The sequence below is a fragment of the Melospiza georgiana genome, chromosome 1, assembly GCF_028018845.1.
Source record: "Melospiza georgiana isolate bMelGeo1 chromosome 1, bMelGeo1.pri, whole genome shotgun sequence".
Lineage (NCBI taxonomy): Eukaryota > Metazoa > Chordata > Aves > Passeriformes > Passerellidae > Melospiza > Melospiza georgiana.
In genome coordinates, this window is record NC_080430.1 from 60,577,739 (window position 1) to 60,597,433 (window position 19,695).

The window sequence follows — 19,695 nt, forward strand, 5'->3', positions numbered from 1 at the left end:
TTTGGAGGGAGCTGGAGATTCTTCCATAGTGGTTAAGGTTTTACATTTAACATAGACAGGAAAAATTTGGTTTATCAAAAAGCCACAAAGCTCTGCTGGGAAAAAGCTGCTTGTAAAATAAAAATGAGTGTGAGTTTATTATGCCTGCTTTGATGCATTACCAAATCTATCATTATCCTTGAGCTTAAGGTTAAATGTGAAGTAAGAGAGAAAGCAGGGAAAAACAGTTGTCTGAACATGCTCAAGAAATCCTGTATACCCAGCTTATGCTTAAACCCTCCTAAGTTAAAGCATATTACTGACACTTGAGTTCCTATGGCCATTAGATCTTCCCTTTTTAAAACTTAAAATATTATATGTGAAATAAATGTGATCTAGACTAAAAAGAATTGCTGACACATGCACTCAAGAATAAAAATGTAAAAAAAACCCACAAAACCCCAACAGTTAAGAAAATGTGGAAGTATACCTACTGAAAGCATACATTCAAAAAATACAGACCTTCCTAATAAGGACAGCAAATCTCAGCTCCCATATGCCACTTAAGCAATATAATTTAAAAATAAAATCACTTTAAAAGAGAAGAATATATAAAATATGTTATAAGTATATGTACAAGTTGAGTAATGAACAAAAAATTAAACAATTAAAACTAAGATACTTTTGCATTTGATGCAGTTACCTACTAAGCTATTAAATACTGGAGTGCTGGTTTTGGCTAGGGTAGAGTTCATTTTCTTCACAGTGGCTGTATTTTGGATTTGTGCAGAGCACAGGGTTGATAATTTAGAAATGTTTTTGTTATTGCTGAGCAGGACTTGCACAGAGCCAAGGCCTTTTCTGCTTTCCATACTGCCATGCTGGCAATGAATGTGAGGGTGCTTGGGAGGAGACAGCCAGGAAAGGTGAAGTGACCCCAGCTGACCAGAGGGATATTCCAGACCCCAGGACATCACGGTCAGTAAATATAGTGGAGGGAGTAATGAGGAAGGGGGCACATTTGGAGTGATGGGTGTTTGCATTCCCAGCTTGTGACATGTGATGGGGCCCTGCTGTCCTGGGGAGGGCTGAACACCTGCCTGCCCATGGGAAGCAGTGAATCAATTCCTTGTCTTCTTTTGCTTTTCCTATAAACTGTCTTTATCTCACCTATGAGTTTTCCAGCTTTTACTCTAAGTTCTCTACCCAGTGCTGCTGTTGGGGGAGTGAGCAAGCAGCTGCATGGGGCTTGGCCACTGGCTGAGGTTAAACCAGGACAACTGGATAGAGGAAAAGATGGTATGCCTCTTCCAAGAGAAATGACAACACTTAACAGTGGTCACAGGAGCGAGGTCTGAGAAACTGCTGGGCTAACCCTCCCCCTCAAGAGCCAAAGACAAGAACCTTCAAGCTGAAGCGGGAGTGTTCAACAGCAGCAAGGGGATTTGGCAACATTTCCCAGGAGGCTCAGGTACCTGCCACCTTACAACTCACTCCTGTGCAACAGGACGGGATTCCTTCTGCCCCAGTAACCAAACCTGATACTTCTTTATATCTGCTAATGCTGCACATCTGTTCATGCCATATCATGGAGTTATCCTGTCACTAAAGAGCCCAGAAACTGATATGAGAAAGGAGCAATAAGATTTATCTACAGGAAATAATAAAACAAAATTTTAAGCTGATAAAATTAAAAAAAAATTGAAAATATCACAGATCAAGAAAAAAACAAAACCCTACAACCTAAACATCCATTTCAAATAAGACAGCTCTCTGATGGTATACCTAACTCCATTCAAGTAGGGATTGACACAAGGACAAGAGGGTGGGAGTGTGCATATGTAGCGTTTACAGTTATCTGGGGTAACACAGTACCCTTGGGGTAAGAATCCCAAGGAGAAAAGGAACAAAGAAAGAAATCAAACAAATAAATAAGGTTATTCTAACTATATATGTTACACTGACAACTTTCAAGATTAAAGGTCTTTTCTTCTCTGCCTTTCTCTAGTTTGATGCAGTCTAAATGGTCAGTGCTTGTAGGAAGATTTTCCAACTACCTTGTAAGCAATGCAGTTTGCATGTTCTCCCAGCATTACACCACAACATTTGAGTGCACAAGCCAAATAAGTGTTCCTACAGGCTACAAGTACAATTAAAAGACCCCTTTAAAAAGTATATCCCTCAATACAATGATGTGTGAGACAATTTAAACAGTGTGGCAATAAGAAGCAGAAAAGACAATATTATTGTATCAGATGCCAGGGGAATACAAAAGGTACAAATAATCCAATTCTATACATAAAGCAAAACCAAAAAAATTATTTGGGACTTCATACAGAACATGCCATAACAGATTAATCCCTTGTTAACATATTTCCTTTAATATCTTCTCTTAGGTTTGACAAGTTTCTGACTAAGCCAGCCTAGGTTTTTAACTGAGGAGAAAGTTTCACTAAAGCTCCAGTCACAAAAATAAGATCAGATGACCAAGACAATCCTAATTCATCGTAGCCAAGGGTCACCCTAAGTCTAGCATAGCCCTACACTTCAAACCTGAGCTGGTGTTGTGCTGGACATCATGACTGCTGTTAGAATACTGACTTTTAGTACATATCCCACCTTAGCCTCTGTCCTCTGAGGCCAAGCTTTGGCAAGATCATCCTGACATCCTGATTTCATTCAGATATCTTTCAAGAAATATTGACAGCAATTACTGCAGACCAGTTTATTGGAATAGCCTGCATTTATTCTGATCACATCATAGTCTTTGAATAATATAACACCTGTGAAATCAAAGTCAATTTAATATAGTAGGTCAGAAGCTGAAAGCTGTATCTTCAGACAAAACAAGAAAAATTTTTAAAGGAACAAGAAAGAGATTGATTTTGTCAAACAGTGTCTCACAACATCAGAAGCAATGGAAGATAAATTTAGATGGTATCTACCAAACATGGTGGGGGGAGGAGGGTGAGGAGAGGGAAAATAATGAAATTATGGCTAAAATGAACTTACTTGATTTTACTGAAGACGATGTCAACATCTGTGGTTGTCACATTCTTCCCATCTATGATATTGCAGTCCTTACATAGCTTTGACCAATTCTTCCCATGCATTTCTTTTCCTGTGGCTCTTGTATCACCGTGGACAGCAAATTTTCTAAAGGCCTCTTCCAGAGCACTTATTTCTCCTGCCGCAGCTCCTTCATAAGAGTTTGAGTCTGAGGATAACCTTTTTGCTGGTTTTGCCGATTTTTCAGCCATTGTGCTACAAGGAAAAGGAGGGTAAACTTATTGCATTAATTTGCACTAGATTACTTTCTGTCAATCTACATGCTAGAGTTCATGTCACAACATATGAAGTCCGTATGAAGAATAAATGGTCAATAAAGTTAGAAAGAACTCACTACCCTCCACCATCAAAAATCAGTCTAAACAGAGAAATGTATAACTATCTGCCCATCTGGGAAAAAAAATTCTAGTACATAAAAAAGAAAAAAAAGGTACAGCAAGAAACTAGGGACACAAAACCAGTTTCACAATCATTACATCAGCCACCAAAAGAACATTTAATATTTGTTTCTTTTTTTTTTTTTTTTTCTTAAATGGCAATCATCACAGTCACTCTGTTGTTTTGAATAGAAGTATGCCCTTTACACTGTAGGCATTACTTGTACTTGTATTTCTGAAGGAAAAATAGACATCTGTTGGGGAAGATGAAACAGGAAAGCCTTATAAATATGATTGCCTGGCAAAAGGTTTTGAGAATATGGAAACTATAAGCGAGATTGAAATGAAAGCAAGCTTTGAGATCCCTTAGTTACTGAATGACTGGAAAACAATGGTGTGGCTGGCTGAAGGTAATCCCCTTTCGATGAAACAAGACCCTCTGCAAGCAGACAGGTCCAAGGGTCAGAGCAGATCCTGCTAGCTTGGCAGAAGGGGTCCAAAGAGGAGTTTTCAGGGTGTAAAATGTAACACAGTATGGTAATGTAGTGATTCTTATAGGTTGTATGGAAATACTATAGGATTTGTATGTTGTACTAGATTGTTTAGTGACAATCAGAATATTCAACACAGAAGATGATTTATTGTATTGTAATGGGAACTTTGCTCACTTTCTTCTTTTCCTTCCACTTCTTCTTCCTCTTACTTACTTACTTTCCATACTCTTACTCTTGCCTCTTGCCCCTTTTACTCTCTTACGCTTTTACACTCTTATCCCCTCATCCTCTCTACCCCTCTCTTCTCTCGGGCCTGCTCTGAGCTGCGGCCGGCAGCTTCCAGCAGGGCCCTGCACCCATGCCCTTTGTAATAAACCGCAAGTTCCACAACCTGGCTTCAGAGATCTCTCTGTCCTGACCGTGCTGACCCCCCGTCACTCCCACAGACATCCCTTTATTTTCTGGACTTCAACTTTGAATTTTATTTTTTACTGAAAAATTAAGTATTTTTGAAATGCAACAAAAATACTAATGTTAGAACCCTTATGTTACATTATGTAAGGGCTAACAAGACAAGTCTCTCCTGTTATCCAGACCATTTATTTCTCAAGTTTATGCCCAAAGAACTGTAGCTGTGGAATTCATTTGGAACAAACACATCCATGATGGAGGCATACTGAGAAGGGATGTCATTACTTCAGACAAGAACTTTGAGACTATTCCAAGTACATATAGTATAGGTTTGTTTTTTACATGAAACCTTAAACTGTGCAACAGAATACTATTTTCAGGTGTCTTCACAAAAAAAAACACACCCTGAAGCACCAGAAACATGTCATAGAAACCTTTTTCTTCTGCCCACGCACTCTTGGCATGGCAGAAGTAAGAGGCACTAAACTAGGGACTAAGAAGCCTAGGCACAGGGCACGCTGCCTGCCTGCCCCAACAAACTGCACACTGACTGTCACCACCATCACATCAGTGGCACTGCTATAAATTTTTAACCCATAAAGAGATGGTTAAAGTATCAGAAGTCTGAAAAATGCTAGATAAGGGCTGGAAAGCCCATCATACTTACCCAGCCTTTCTTCTAAAGCCCCAGCTGTATGTGAGATGTGATTAACATATGCAGAGATGGGTAGGTATTTCTAGTTAAGGTTTTATTTTTTCATCAGATAGGAAGATCTTTTGATTTATATACTGTACATCAGTACAAATGCCTCAGCAAGGGAAAGGGTTCTAAAATTCTATCTCTTCCTATATTGTTTAAACTCTGACACTCAAACAACCATGACATACCCTTCCCTGCACACTGTAACCATAGCTACTTGCTATGAAGCAGTTATTGTTGAAGCTTTTGATTAGAAAGAATCTTTTAATTAAAAACATACTAAAAGGACCTCTGTCCTTCACACCTGAGCAAACATAGCATGGCCAAAGCACTACTGCCTTTTTTTGAAAACACCTAAATGCTTAAATCCCTTGCTATATCTGAAGCCGAGGGATCCTTCTGTTTTGTTTACACAGACAGCACAAGTTTTGGCCAACAAACCAAAATGCTAAATTAAAATTATTATGACAAAAATTTACTAACTGTAGCCTGAGAATTGTATGTGCACCTATGAAATGAAAAGTGAAGAACAGAGGGGGAAAAAGAGTTTGAAAATGTCAAGTTCATAAAAACGTTTAAAAAGTAACCAATTCCCATTTCTATTTCCTTTGTATTCTGCCTACTGTCCAAAGAGGAATTTTACCTCAAAAACCTTATCTGAAAGCATCCCAACACTGAAACACTAAAACAAAAAGCATGCACAGTAAATTGAAAGCTACTACAAACATTAAGACACACATACTTTTACCAAAATGTGTCTAGATCAAATCTTCTGTTTCATCAGACTCTATTCTTTTGCCACCAAAACAGTAGTAAAAGAACATAAGAAAAAAATAAAAATACTATTGATATAACGTATACAATAAAGTATTTAATTTAAAATCAGATCATGAAGATCTATGATGTACCTCTATATACAAGGAAGCTTGACTTCCAAAAGCAGAAGTCTCTTCCAAGCTTGTAGCATTTCAAATCAACTGGAGCTAGAATACAGAGCCAGAAATTTTCCAAGCTAATACTAACTGGCTAGAGAAAGAGAGTAGAGATCAGCAAAAACAAAGTCTGTGTAGGATATTAAAAACCAAAGTTACCTTTGTATGCAAGAAACAGGACAGGAAAAGGTGGAAATTTGCAATGGTAAGGTATGTATGGTTTGCAACAGTTTGTAATTTTATCTTGTGGCAAATAAACTTTCCAAGAAATTTTCAGGGATAGCTCCTGCTTGCTCTTAGCAAGTCTCTTAAGAAGCTATACTCAGAGTGAGTATCTTTAAAAGATACAACAAGAGCACAGTTTACAAGCTATAAAGAAGAAAACATCTGCATCACTCTGTCTCATCTGACATTGGAAAATATAACCACATGCCTACATTTTAAAGTATTTCCTGAACAAAATCTTTCCTTAGCCAGTGTCAGTGCCTTGCTGGCCAATTTTCTTTAATGCTTTGTTGCGTATAACCATGAATCAACTTTGCACAGCACAGCAGAATCATGCTTTACTATCTAATACAGTCTTTAATATGATAGCTGTAGCAACTTAAAGAATTTTTACTTACTTTCAGTAGCTAACATATTTAAACTTTATAAACTTGCTATAGGAAAAATGCTCAAAAACATATTTGGCCTTCAGAAAGATAGTTCCATACTAATTTCCCTCACTTATTAATAAATGAACTTTGTATTGGGGTTTTTTGAGTAGTTCTGGATCAGGCAGAACAGACACACTATAGAAAAGGCTTTAGTTTTGAATGGTGAAATCTGGTATGCAAAACAAACTCATTTCAAATAAATCCTCACCATCTAAAGCAGAAAGTCAAGGGGAGACTAAAACCAGGGCTCTGCAGTGGTTGCCAAATATTATTATGGACACTCCTTGTCAAATCACAATTACAGTTTACTTTTTAAAATCCTATGTAATAGCATGAAATATATTAAAAAAAAACCTACCTAGATTGATGAAAAAATTATCTAGTCTCAATTTAAACTTAAATTTAATTTCTTTCTTAACTCTACAAACAACTGTGAAGTGTTTGTCAACATAATTAGAAGGTGAAGAACTGCACAACACAGGATATGAAATTAGACCTTGGATGGAGCCAGCTCCTTTAACTTTTTTTAATGATTAGAGATAAGGAAGGAGATCATGTCATGTTGAAGAAACAATCTCTCAAACAGAAACAAAGAATAATCTATTTGACAAAAATTCAAGATCAAATGCTGTTTTGAGTCTTCTTTACCCTCTTCCCCTGGACAAAGGAATCAAAAGGTGCTTGGTAGATTCTGCTAGAAGTAAAGATTGCGAGTAAGTTGGGGCAGGGCCACAGTAAGAAGATAAGTGAAAGATGAAAGAAAGTGATTACTCTTGAATACCAAATATGAAATACAGTAAAACAAAATTATACCACTGTTCAAAAGCATAAGCTGTGTAGATGCTGACTACAACAACTACAGCTAACCAAAGAAATGACTTTTATCACCATCCAAAAAGTCTAGTATGTATAAAATTAGACAATACCAATTTCCAGAGTCAGCAGAAAGAAGGTGGGAGTAGCCACCAATACAATCCTCTCCAAATACTGCATGCTCCAACCAAGCAGGTCCACATTACCAAAAGCAGCCAGATAAGAAAGAAGTACAAGCAGATGCTAGAGTTTTGGAAGTTTGTGAAAGAACAACTATCCTCCAAAAAAATGGAGTTTCAGACACCCACAGAATACTTAGACAGTTAGGTACTGTGTTATGAACTGCTACAGTCTGTGTCCTTTAGCAACACAGAAAAACAGTTCTTGTCTCTTCCCTCGCTCTGCAAAAGGTAAATAATACAGCACATTATGCGGAGATTAAGCCAGGGATCAAACTAACTCATGTTAACTGATGCCAGCCACTGACTTCATTACTGTCTTGCGTTATATACACTGAAAGTGCAGATCTGTGTTCTCAGCATGTGCCTAAGCAATTAGAAAAAGTTTTCTAATATCATCAAAGTTCCTTTTAGCCAGAGACTAGAATATATACTCATTTGCAGACAGACAGCTGAAAGGCCTCCACTAGATAGTCACTTATTAACCTGGATTCTTCCATAAAAGATGGGACAAGAAGTGAATGTTTCTGTGAATTTCAGTTGTCAATTTCAAGAGCTGTGTGAATACCCAAAGCCTCAGTACTAACCAACTTCCAACTCTACTGAAGGACTTATATTAAATTACACTCTTTCACTTATCCACAATCTCTCCAAGTGTCAAGAAACTGCAGGAATTCCAGTATGGCTTTGATTTAAATTTGTAGGAATTGCTCTTACAAGTAATCCATCTCTCAGCAGCAAGGAAGACTTACTAAGTCCCAGAGTATTTTTTCCAACAATTTCAGAAGCTTATGCAACTCTGAATATGCATGTGTCCTAACAGGTCAGAATTCACCACAGCACCTTCACTGCCCCATCCCTGACAACTAATTCATGGCTTATTTGCTCAGCAGAAAGCTTAGTATTTGTAATGCAAATTATCATCACTGCCATGCCATGGATAGGGAAACCAAAGGAGAGGGATGAAGAAACATGTCTATTCTATTCTGCAGTATTCAGAACATCATAAGGACCCCGGGACCCATATTCTACACTACTTTAATTATGAAGGTCACATAAAGCAGATACATGAGTGCAATGACTACTTTAAGAGCCAACATTCTCTGACTTGATAAAGGAAATAAAAATATATTCTTACTAGCTGCAAATCTATTAAACCCTTTTAGGAAGTCCACATCAAAAAAACTGTTTGCTAAAAAAAATTTAAAAAAAAATACACACACATACATGTCACAGAATGACTAGGTTGGAAGAGACCTTCAAGGTCATAAAGTCCAACCCATGCCCTAACACCTCAACTAAACCATGGCACTGAGAGCCACATCCAGGGATGGTGACTCCACCACCTCCCTGGGCAGACCATTCCAGTACTTTATCACTCTTTCCATGAAAAACTTTTTCCTAATATCCAACCTATATTTCCCTTGGCTCAGTTCAAGACTGATACACATATCAGCAGGATACAAAAATCTGAATGCCTATTTTTTTGTGCTATACCATGTACTTTTTCATCTGCTTTGTCTAGCTCTCCTCTAATAGCTTTTATTTGCAGGAAGTTTTAAACAGTGTTAAAAACAGTTTTAATGAAGTTATCTCACAACATCAACTGCCATGGAAACAAATATGAGTGTAAGTGTCTAAGACAGAACAACAGACTAGAATATTACAGCATTATTACAGTCTCAGATACATTCATGCTAATGGAAAAGGCAGTGTATTTTAAAACTGTTCATGCTTTACAATACTTATCAACCAGGATTTGCTAAAATGAGGTCAAAAGTCTAGCGTGAATTAAGGAAAACTTCCAACTCACACTTTTAAACAGCAGAAATCATTCAAGAATCAAGCAGACCTCTGACTGCTAAGACTGATGAATTTTCAGAATCCAACAGCACAATGGCCCAGCTGCAATGCAATAATGGTACTGCCAGCATCTCCTGTTTCCTGTTACACTCACCTTTGCCCAGGCTAGCCTTATTTGTCAGGTGTAATACCCGCAACACAGCAACTTAAAGTTATATTTACACCGAGTATCAACGCCATCATCTAGCTAGCAACCAAAGTCTGCAGTGTAAATTCTTCAGGCTCCTACAACCTAAAATGCACTATCTGTTCAGGGTCTCAGTCTTAGCCCTGATACCTCCCTCATTACTTAATCCTTTCTACCATACACCCCAGGCAACTAGTTTCATATGTTCAGTGTTACCTGTTTTTACCTTCCATTCTCCTACTCATTCTTCCTGCTCACCAAGTTTTGCCAAGCATGCAAGTGCTTAGGGCACAATTTTTATCAGAGTCTGTTACTGCACTGTTGGTAAAACTCATCCAATGCACCACAAGTAGTTGTCATCCAGAATTTCTTAAGACCTTCTAGCCAACCCAAGTAAACAAGAAAGCAACTTTTCAATGAGCATAGGAGGTGTTATTTTTATGAGTTAATTGAGTGCATAATGAATTATGAAACTGTGCAAGGCATTTGAATTTGTCTGACTGTATCTGGTTTATTTTAGTACTTGATCCATCTTCCCCTTGTTATAAAAACTTAACAAAATTGCAATGAAAGAGAATTCTTATTTATTTTCTCCCTGTAATTATTTATGCCAAATAAAAACAGCGGAGACAAAGCACAGCAGATGGAATCTTTTCCCCACAATTTTGCATATTCATTCAGGCTTAGGAAAGGACAAACAGGAGGAGAAATGCAACATCCTCCTAATAAAAAGCAATGCTTTAACCGCTCTTAAAGCTTCCCTTAAGCTTCCTTCACAGCTACCTGCAGGAACCAGAGTTAAAGTATTTCTCTTCAGAGATATGCTCTGGTTATATTTCTCTACATGTGATGCTGAAGTTGCAGCCACCCATTTTCCCTAGCATACAACACAGAAGGTAAATGAGCAGAGACCACTGCAGAACAAGCAAAGCTAACAACTCTATCTAAAGTTAAACTCATCTTTACCTAAAGAAAATTAAATCCTTTTGCAGGCTTTATGAAGAACTGCATGGCTGAATCTCAAGCTCTCTTAACAATATATGTGAATTTAGCACTATGGACAAGGGCAAGGCTGGCCAGATCATACAGATACATTTAGACCTTCAGCAGGACATACGCAGAAAAGGTACCTACTTAACCTCTCCAATGTTTGTCCTCAGCAAAACAGTATTTCAGGCTGTGAACATATGTCATCACATATGCAATTAAAGGATCTAATTTAGAAACACATCATACAGCACAGAGATTATTCTGACTGCTGACAAATTATTGTTACTGTTGTATTTCTAAAAACTATTGCTATTCAGCTACTTACTTCTACAATGTTGCTTGAGATACAAAACTAAGTTTAGTTCTTAGTAAATTACACTCCTCCATTTCAAAGAACCACTTCATAAATATCACCTCTTTATATAAACAAAGCATTTGTACACAGACACACAAACCTTTATCAGTAACAGATCCATTGCAACTTATTTCTTTCAAAAAGCATGTTCACCTGACAACACTTAAAAGTACACAAAAATTCTCTATCTAGCTAACTCTTAACTAGCTCCACAATACCCTGTAAAACCACCATGTCACTTACACAAGGTTTTAACTATGAAGGTGAAAGCATAAATAAGGCATCCACAACATAGACATGTACTGGTAAACTCTTATTATGCTTTTTTTTCATTATGCCACTACTCCATTTGAGAGTTCCACTTTCTACGTACTCATCCTAAGCTCTGCCAGGTTGCTGTCAGTGGCAGATGACTAATCTGGACACAAAAATTCTGCAGTTTCATACAAAGGCAAGGATACAAGCCAGTGTCTAGAACCGCCTTCACAGAAGAAACTGAATGACACTTGTTAAAGAACTACAAAAGAGGAGACTCAAGTGTTTAGATGAGGTATTTTTTCATATTCTGCATGTATCAAAAAAAGACTTCAAATCACGGATCTGAAAAGAGTGGAAGACAACTGCTGCTCTCCACAGTAGTCATACAATTAATTTACAGCTCCAAATAACATGCTATGCCTGTCATCACTTTAGGATTAGTTGAATACAGGTTCCACTACAATTGCAAAGCTTGCTTCGCCTCACTTCTTCATACACTTACATTGCATCCTCCCACCACTCCCACCCAGAACAGACTTTACTTGGAACTTCCACAGAACATTTCTGGAAAAGCCATGAGTAATGAAGATCCACTCCATCAAAGCAGATCAAAGATTGTACAGAAAGATCACTTCAAACTCGATTAAGATGGGGGACTTTGAGTACCACCCATAAGTAAAAGTATCTAGAGAATCAACTATTGACAGGTACAAAATTAAATCCAAGAAAAACTGAGCTAACAGAGATTGGAAAGCACTGTAAGATTTAGTAGTCACAAAGCACCTCTGATCAAAGAAAGGATACAAGAGATGCAAAATCATGAGACGATGTTTTACCATAAGACACTTTACAAATCACATTGGTGGAATTCTTGAGAGATCCAAATACCCCTGCAGAGAAATTGAATCACCGACTAAATGGCTCTTTACTACCAAAGATATCAAAAAACTGAACAGTTGAAAATTTAGGCAACATCAGTGCAAATTAGAAATATGACCTCCTTATGAAGAGACAATCAACCACATCAGGGACTGAAGCTAACTCCCAAGAATAGCTGCAAATACTTCACATCCTCAAGTCTGCACATTAGACTGCCTTTAATACAGAATATTTATTTAGTCACATATCTCTGAAAGACAGACTTTTACCAAATCTAGGTTATTGCTCTTGGATAACTAACCCAATATAACCAATACATGAATCAAGTTAGACTGCCTAAAGATCCCTTATGTTCTTAAAATCTGCTACTTCACTTTTGTCTGAATCCATTAAAATAAACTAACCGTTAAGTATAGATTTTTTGCAACCACCTACAGCCTGGTCCAAAATAAGAAGGGAAATACTTATTTTGCTAAATCAGTAAGTTCTTTCACATCTATACATGCTTCTAAGATGAAATATTTGGGTACTACTCCTTCCAATACTCAAATCAGAAGAGACAGGCCTAAATAGGTTTGTAAATTAAACAGTGTCATCAACAATGGGAAAAAAAATTGTGAGCAAGACATCTTAGCATTTTCACTACTACTGCAAGAATTTTCTTAGCATTGATCCATTTAAGAATTTGAACTAGGACTGCAACCCTCAGAGATTCAAGCAAAAACTGTTATTTCATTGATTTTTTTAATTTCAAGTTTCTTTGTGCTCATTTTGTCAAATGCTCCCAATATATGAACACTGACACAGATGCATATTCCTGAGATTAGCCAAACTGAGCAAAAATTAACTTAATATGATTATTTTAAACAGTAACACTGCACATTCATTTTTATCATTTCATCAGCTGTATAATGCATTGAACCTTTGACCTGTAAACTCTTGGTTGCCACCTTTTGGGCTTCCATTCAGGACAAGGTAAACTCATACCACAAATGCAGGACACTACGAGGCAGGAGAAGTTTTAGGAGGAAACGAAAGAGGGAACCTTAAGACAACTAGCAAGAGTAAGAGCCTACGCTTCTCCACAGCTGCCTCAAGAGTCCTGACAGAGTTAAGAATCCCTCTTAGCAGCAGCAGCAAAGTGAATTGCCCACCCACCACACATAACAACTAACAACAAAGAAAAACTTCCCAACTGTTTTGATGGATACACCACTGTGAGCAAAGAAAACTGAGTAGCACAGAATCAGTCTGTTCTGCTCTGTCAGCACTTGAGATAAACACCCACTCAAGAAGAGTGTCCTGAAACCTGAGCAGGATATGCATACTTGTCCTGTAACACATGTACAGTCCCTGGGTACTTAAAGACCATATTTTTATAGGGGTATTTAACCAGTAACACCCTTTCACTGTACAGATATTTTCATCACTATTCCAAAGTATCCCAAAAAACTGCCTACAGTGGAATGGGAAATTCTTGCAATACTTCCATGTATGGGAAATTTGAGGTGGGAAAAGTGATGCACTCACTCAGAAATGTCTTTTAGCTGGAGGTGTAGTTATTATTATGTATTTCTAAGGGGGGTTAGGCACATGAGTGGGATGAGATGAAGAAAGAGCTAGAACAGCTTACAGAAAACACTCAGGAAAAGGGAAAATAATGGAATTTGAAATGAAAACTCCATTTCAAAATTTTAAAATATTACCTTAGATTGAAAAAACTGTAAAAACTAGATGGTCTGAAGAGAAAATGTTTCAAATTAGGTTGATGGAGATTGTTTACCTTAGTTTTCAGCATTTAGTCAAGTTAGATGCATTTCAAAATCCCCCAAACCCAAGCCATTCTCATGTCCCAAGGATAACCCTCAGAGAACAGTGGCAGTCTTACATTAAGTTCTACAATTCCCATTGCTCTTACACAAGAATGAGAAAGTACACAGCTGGATAATGCACACACATACCAATGTATCCTTCTTAACAACAGCTTGATTTCTCTTTTGTACCACTCACAGTTCTTTATTTTCTTTAGAAAGAAAATGTTCTTTATTTTAGATCATAATATTAGGGGGCCATGCCCAAGTTATTGTTCCATTATACTGGACATAACACATTAGTAAAGGTCCTCGATCACAGCTTCCAGACACTATGGCAATACAAACAGTAAGCAAAATATTTCCTTTCAACTAACTCGCAGAGACTTCTAGAAGTACTTATGCTCACAGTAGTCACGCCAGTATGGCAGAGAAACAGTAGGTGTGGAAATTATATACCTGCATTTAATTTCAGTTAGGCACAACAATTTTATGGGTTTCAGGGGGGAGACACAAACAAACTTTGCTGCTTGCTGAAGAGAATCCATTCCATTTATCCAAGCCTACAATCAGTATGCATGTACAAATAAAAAAGGACATTACATCACTGAATGACTGACTATGCCACAGAATGACTGCTCTTGTAATCTATGAAATATATACAGTAATATGTAAACATAGAGAGATAGATGCTTGTGAGTATGGTCACATCCTCACACTGGAGACTTACACAATTAAAGTGTGTAAAGCAAGAAAAATATTTGATTTTATTTTGTATTTTAGCTTATCACCTGAAAGCAAGTTATCAAGGTTAAACATTGCATGGCTTATTCTCTGAAGTGCTATGAGATATACTGAGTACAATTAATTGCTTTTACCTATAATGAGAATACTTACCTTAACATAAATTGACATAACTGACTGCCTCACTCCTTGAAAGACCCTTATTTTATTTTTTCAAATTAAGCTCAAGATATAAGAGGCAAAAATAGCTTCTACCAAAAATACCAATACCACTACCAAATACCAAGTTAATATAAAAATGCCAAATATTAAAACTACAACCACAGCTGCCTCCAGAAAGTAACTGGAATGAATATATCTACTATAAAAAGTAAATAAAAAGACATGCCTTTTCATCACAGTCAAGCCACAGATTAAATATGACACAGAAATAACTACTTGCTGGATGTATATTTCCATTTATAAATATCTTTTCTTAGATTTACAAGGGTCAAGTGCAAGCATTGCAGGAGATTCCTATGTGAACTTTATCTGCAATTTGATCCTTGCACGGCATGCTGTCTAAGCATTACACTGTACAATAATTTAATACTGGACATACACTTCAGCAGTTACAAATGATGCACGATTTAAAAGCATATAACTGTGACTCAGAAATGTACAAAGGCATTCAAAATACCATTTTGGACTGGGGAGATGAAAGGTCGAGTTGGGATGGGGGTCTCTAAAAACATAAAGAAGTGGCTCATCACTAAAGGATTAAAAAAATGGACATTGCCATTTAAAAAAAATGTTGTATAGGTTCGATAAACAGTGACGCTATTTTAAGCCTAAGACTATGAAAGCGTATAGGGGAAAAAACCCCATATATTTATGTTTTACTATCATGCTAACCCTAAAATACTAGAGGGGAAAAAAATCCATACCTTTATGTTTTACTATCATGCTAACCCTTTCCAACCCACCTAAAGCACATTATTTAACGATGCTAGCAGATAAAACAGCAGGACGGCTCAGTAAATGACAGTCTCACATCATGTGTTTCATTTCAGGCTGGGGGTTTGGTTTGCTCCTCCTCTTTCTTTTCTTCAATAAACATGAGGGGTTATGCAACCCTCTGTAAAATAAAAAAGAAAACAAACTGTCCCCTCCCAAACCTGCCCTGAGTAGAGCCTGCAAAACATGAACAGGGAACCTGGCTGTCAGCAGCATCTCCTACACGATTCAAAGCTGTCAGTGTTTGAGATGCTATTCATATATGCATTCAGCACCTTGCAGCATACATCCAACTTCCCTTTGGAACAGTTTCACCAATGTACAAGAGCTTTTACCCAGGACTGGAGAAATATTTGCAACCAATGGTGATCTGGCAGAGGAGGGGCTGTATTTATTTTCAAACGAGCTACCCGAGTTTACAGATAAAAACATAGGATCTTGTCTCGTCCTCGTTTCCACCCCTGAGTACATGGCTGTATACCTACGGGCCTTACCCCGCAGGCTCTAAATGGTCTCCCACACCTGATGCTGGTTTTGTGGAGGATGCTATACAGCAGTGACTCTTGAAGACGAAGCCCCTCCAGCTACCACCTGGGGATTTCAAGAAGAAAAAAAAAAAAAAAAAAAAAAAAAAAAAAAAAAAAAAAAAAAAAAACGGCAAATAGTCTCTCCGCATCGGTCTCCATAAAAGGGGGCCGCTGGCTCTAAACGAGCGCATAAAGCAGCAGCGTCGTTGGTCGAGGCTTTGTTGTTGACTGCGGAGCATTTGGTGTGTGCGCGCAAGGTGGCTCCTTCCCGGCTCCTCCGGGAGCCGCCCGCGGGCGCAGCGCGGGGCTCGCAGGCTGCCCGCAGCCAGCCTCCAGCATCGCCCAGCCACGGACCTGCTGCCGCCGGGAGCCGGGAAGCCGCCCGGGTCCCACGCTGGCTGCGGCCGCGCGTACCACCTCGATGGCGATCGGGGGATGCGGCTGGCGGAGCCCGTCTCCATGGCAGGGAAAGGCGCGCAGCTCCTCGCCAAGCCCCGCTCCCCGCCACCTCCTGGTCCCCGGTTCCCGGAGGGGAGCGCGGAACATCGCGGGGACAGCACGGAGGTGAATCCCAAGGAGGGACGCGGCGCCGCCCGCAGCCCCCCGCAGGCGTTACATAACGACGGCGGCGGCCGCACCGGGCGGGGCTCGGGCGCCCCTCCGGTGGAGGCTGGCACCGGGAGTGGGCACCGGAGCTGCCAGACCCCCGGCAGCGCCTCCACCGCCCCGTCCCCTCGCGCCATCGGCAGCCGAGCTGCAATCGATTAGCGACGCGATGGGAAAGAAGGAGAGAAGGAGCGGGCACCGCACACGACACGCACCCCACCCCACCCCCGGCGGAGCGGCGCTCGGCCGGCCCGGAAGCGGCGCCCGCACACTCACCGCCGGCTGCGGAGAGCGGCAAGTCTGGTGGCGCTGGCCGGGCTCCGTGCGGCGCGCTCGGCGGCAGCCGCGGGTGTCCGCAACCGGCGCGGCCGTTGCAGCGGCACCGCCCCCCCCGCGCGGGCATTGGCGGGCACGCGGCACCGCCCGCCCGCCGCGAGCGCCCATAGGCGGCGCGCGCCGTCCGGCCGGGGCCGCGCCCGGCCCCGCGGGGCGCCTGAGGGTCTGCGCGGCCGGCGCTGCCTTACATGGCCCGCTGGCGCGGCCGCGCTCCCGCCCGCCAGGTTTCCCCCGTTATTCCTGCTATCCCCGTTTGCCCCATCGCCCGAAACGCGCAGGCAGGTGCGCTGCGTCGGGCGGAGCCTCGCCCTGTTCGCGCATCCTGCGCCTCCCGCTGCCGATGCACCGAGAGGTACCAATGTCCTTTGTGTTCTCCCGCGCCCCGGCAGGTTTGGGTCTGGGTGGCCGCTCGGCTGTGCTTGAAGCTGGGATCGTCCATGTAAATGAACACGGTGTGGAAGACTGGGCTGTGTGGTGCAGCGGGCGTTCAGTAAAAGAAAGCCTCACCTTCCCTCAGGTTGCCTCTCGCCTGGGAGCAGCCCGAGGCCGGCACAGTGGAGAGGCGCAGCCACAAACCTACTCTAGAGCAACTCCATTCAAAACCCTGGAGCACAGACACGGTCCAGAAGCCAGCAGGAATCTAGTCAGCCGTTATGCACCCTCATCTGTGAATTTATAACCAGAGTCCAATGACCCTGCAGAGCATCCTTGGTGGATTTTAACTTGACTTCTTCTGTGCTGGAATGAAGTTAAAACAACCTACCCACAGTTGTGAGGGAGGAGATCAAAATGCTAATGTGCAATGGATTCTCAATTTTTCAAATGCAGGAGATATATATGGCTAATGTTTTGATTGCTTATGTGCCTATGCTTGCCTCAGGAAACAGAATAGTTTACGAACTATTGTAAAATTAGCTTATAAACTCTGATTTCAGTAACTCAAGGCAATTATTGAAATGACCACAAATGTAATAAATTGACTTGAAAGGACCCTTCATGTTAGGGTTGAGTTTGGCTGTAGTATGAGTGAAAGGATTTGTGGTAGTGTAGGGCAAATGAAATTATATTCTCTCCTAAGAGCAAAATCTATGTCTGCAAATCAACCTCCAAGTCCTTCTCCCCAGGGCTGCTCAAAATCCCTTCATCTCCTAGTCTGTATTGGTATTCAGTAGTGAAACTAAATGCGCTCTTGGTAGGCACAGACATACAAACTCATTTCTGCAGTATGTATGTGCACACACCCGTGGACAGCTACACGGATCAATACAGCCAGAAACACTCAGCACTCACACAAGCACGAACAGCACCAATGGCCTCATCTTGCTTCCCTGTGGCTAATCAGGATGAAAGTGTATTATTAGAAATATATGCTAGGTATAATGTGGATTCCTCCAGTAGCTGACCTTAGATACTCAGTCTACCCCTGGATCCACCATGTGCCCCACTGTTATTACCCTGGACGTACGAGCTCCTAAGACTTGCAGTCCCACTGTACTTGCTCTTCACTCGTCACCAACAGACACACACCATGATCTGCTGAAAGCTGGATCTCATATTCTCAGCTGCTGTACCTTCACAAATGAGCACCTCTCCAAGGGCTGGTGCAGCCCTCCTCATTCACCTGCACCACGGTTCTCTCAGTAGCTGGGCTTAGACATGCAGTCCACCCAGTAACTATCTGTGAATCCCAGGTCACCCAGTTACTGGCATCTGGACACACTATTCTCCACACCCCACAGTCCCACTCCAGCTGCTGGTACAGATTTCCTTGCACACAGCAGCACATGAACATGCATACTGCTGATCTCTCCTGAGCAAACACCACCCAGTATCTTGGACAGGCCCTCCTTCCAGTCTGGATCACTGTTGTCCCCAGCTTCTTCCCATACATGTACACACACACACAGAGACACATGCAGTCTCTCAGCTGACCTTCAGATTTTACATCCTCTCCATCAGTCGGCATGGACTTCTTGGTCCCTTTGGAAGTTACCTTCTCCAATTGCCTTACTTCTAGAGACATACTTCCCTCCCAAGCCTCTTAATCTCTTCTCCACCTAGTTTGGCTTGATATTTGCACTCTCTCTTGGTCCAGCTGCTTGCACCAGACACATATAATCCCTTATCTGCGGTGGAGTTATTGGTGCTTGATTTTACTCGCTTCAGTCTCTTCAGTTGATGACTCTGCTGATCTGCAAGCCCTATAATCCCTTGTCCGATTGCAGTTGCTGACTCTTAGACATCCATACAATCACATCCACACAGAACAGAGTCCACTCATTTAGGATGATAGATAGAAACGGAATTTAGGAAGAATGCAGGACAACAGGTGATCATTGGGTGAGGGTCATGGCCAGACAAGCATACTGCCCAGCAACCTGTTTACGCATGGGCAACTGCTTTTGTCCTCCTAGCCCTCTATGACCCATTTTCTCCAAGCCAAGATAAGCCCTCCCTTCCTCTGTTTTTAGTTTTGTCCCCTATACCAGCCAAAAGATATCTTGTGTAATCCTAAGATTCCCTGAATGTCAGGGGAGGTTCAGACTTGACATTTGGAAACATTTCTTTACCAAGAGGATGATCATTCCCTGGA

At 40.7% G+C, this 19,695-nt stretch overlaps 1 protein-coding gene across 1 annotated transcript in view; it reads right to left on the reverse strand.

The window, feature by feature from the left end:
- Positions 1-17,133, reverse strand: part of TPPP (tubulin polymerization promoting protein) — a 73,812-nt gene extending 56,679 nt beyond the window's left edge. Inside the window, exons 1-2 of the mRNA XM_058041947.1 lie at positions 17,043-17,133; positions 2,992-3,243 (exon numbers count right to left, since the gene is read on the reverse strand). Coding sequence (XP_057897930.1) covers positions 2,992-3,239 — 248 coding nt within the window. The 5' untranslated portion in view covers positions 3,240-3,243; positions 17,043-17,133. The remainder of the gene's footprint in view (positions 1-2,991; positions 3,244-17,042) is intronic.
- Positions 17,134-19,695: the final 2,562 nt, after the last annotated feature.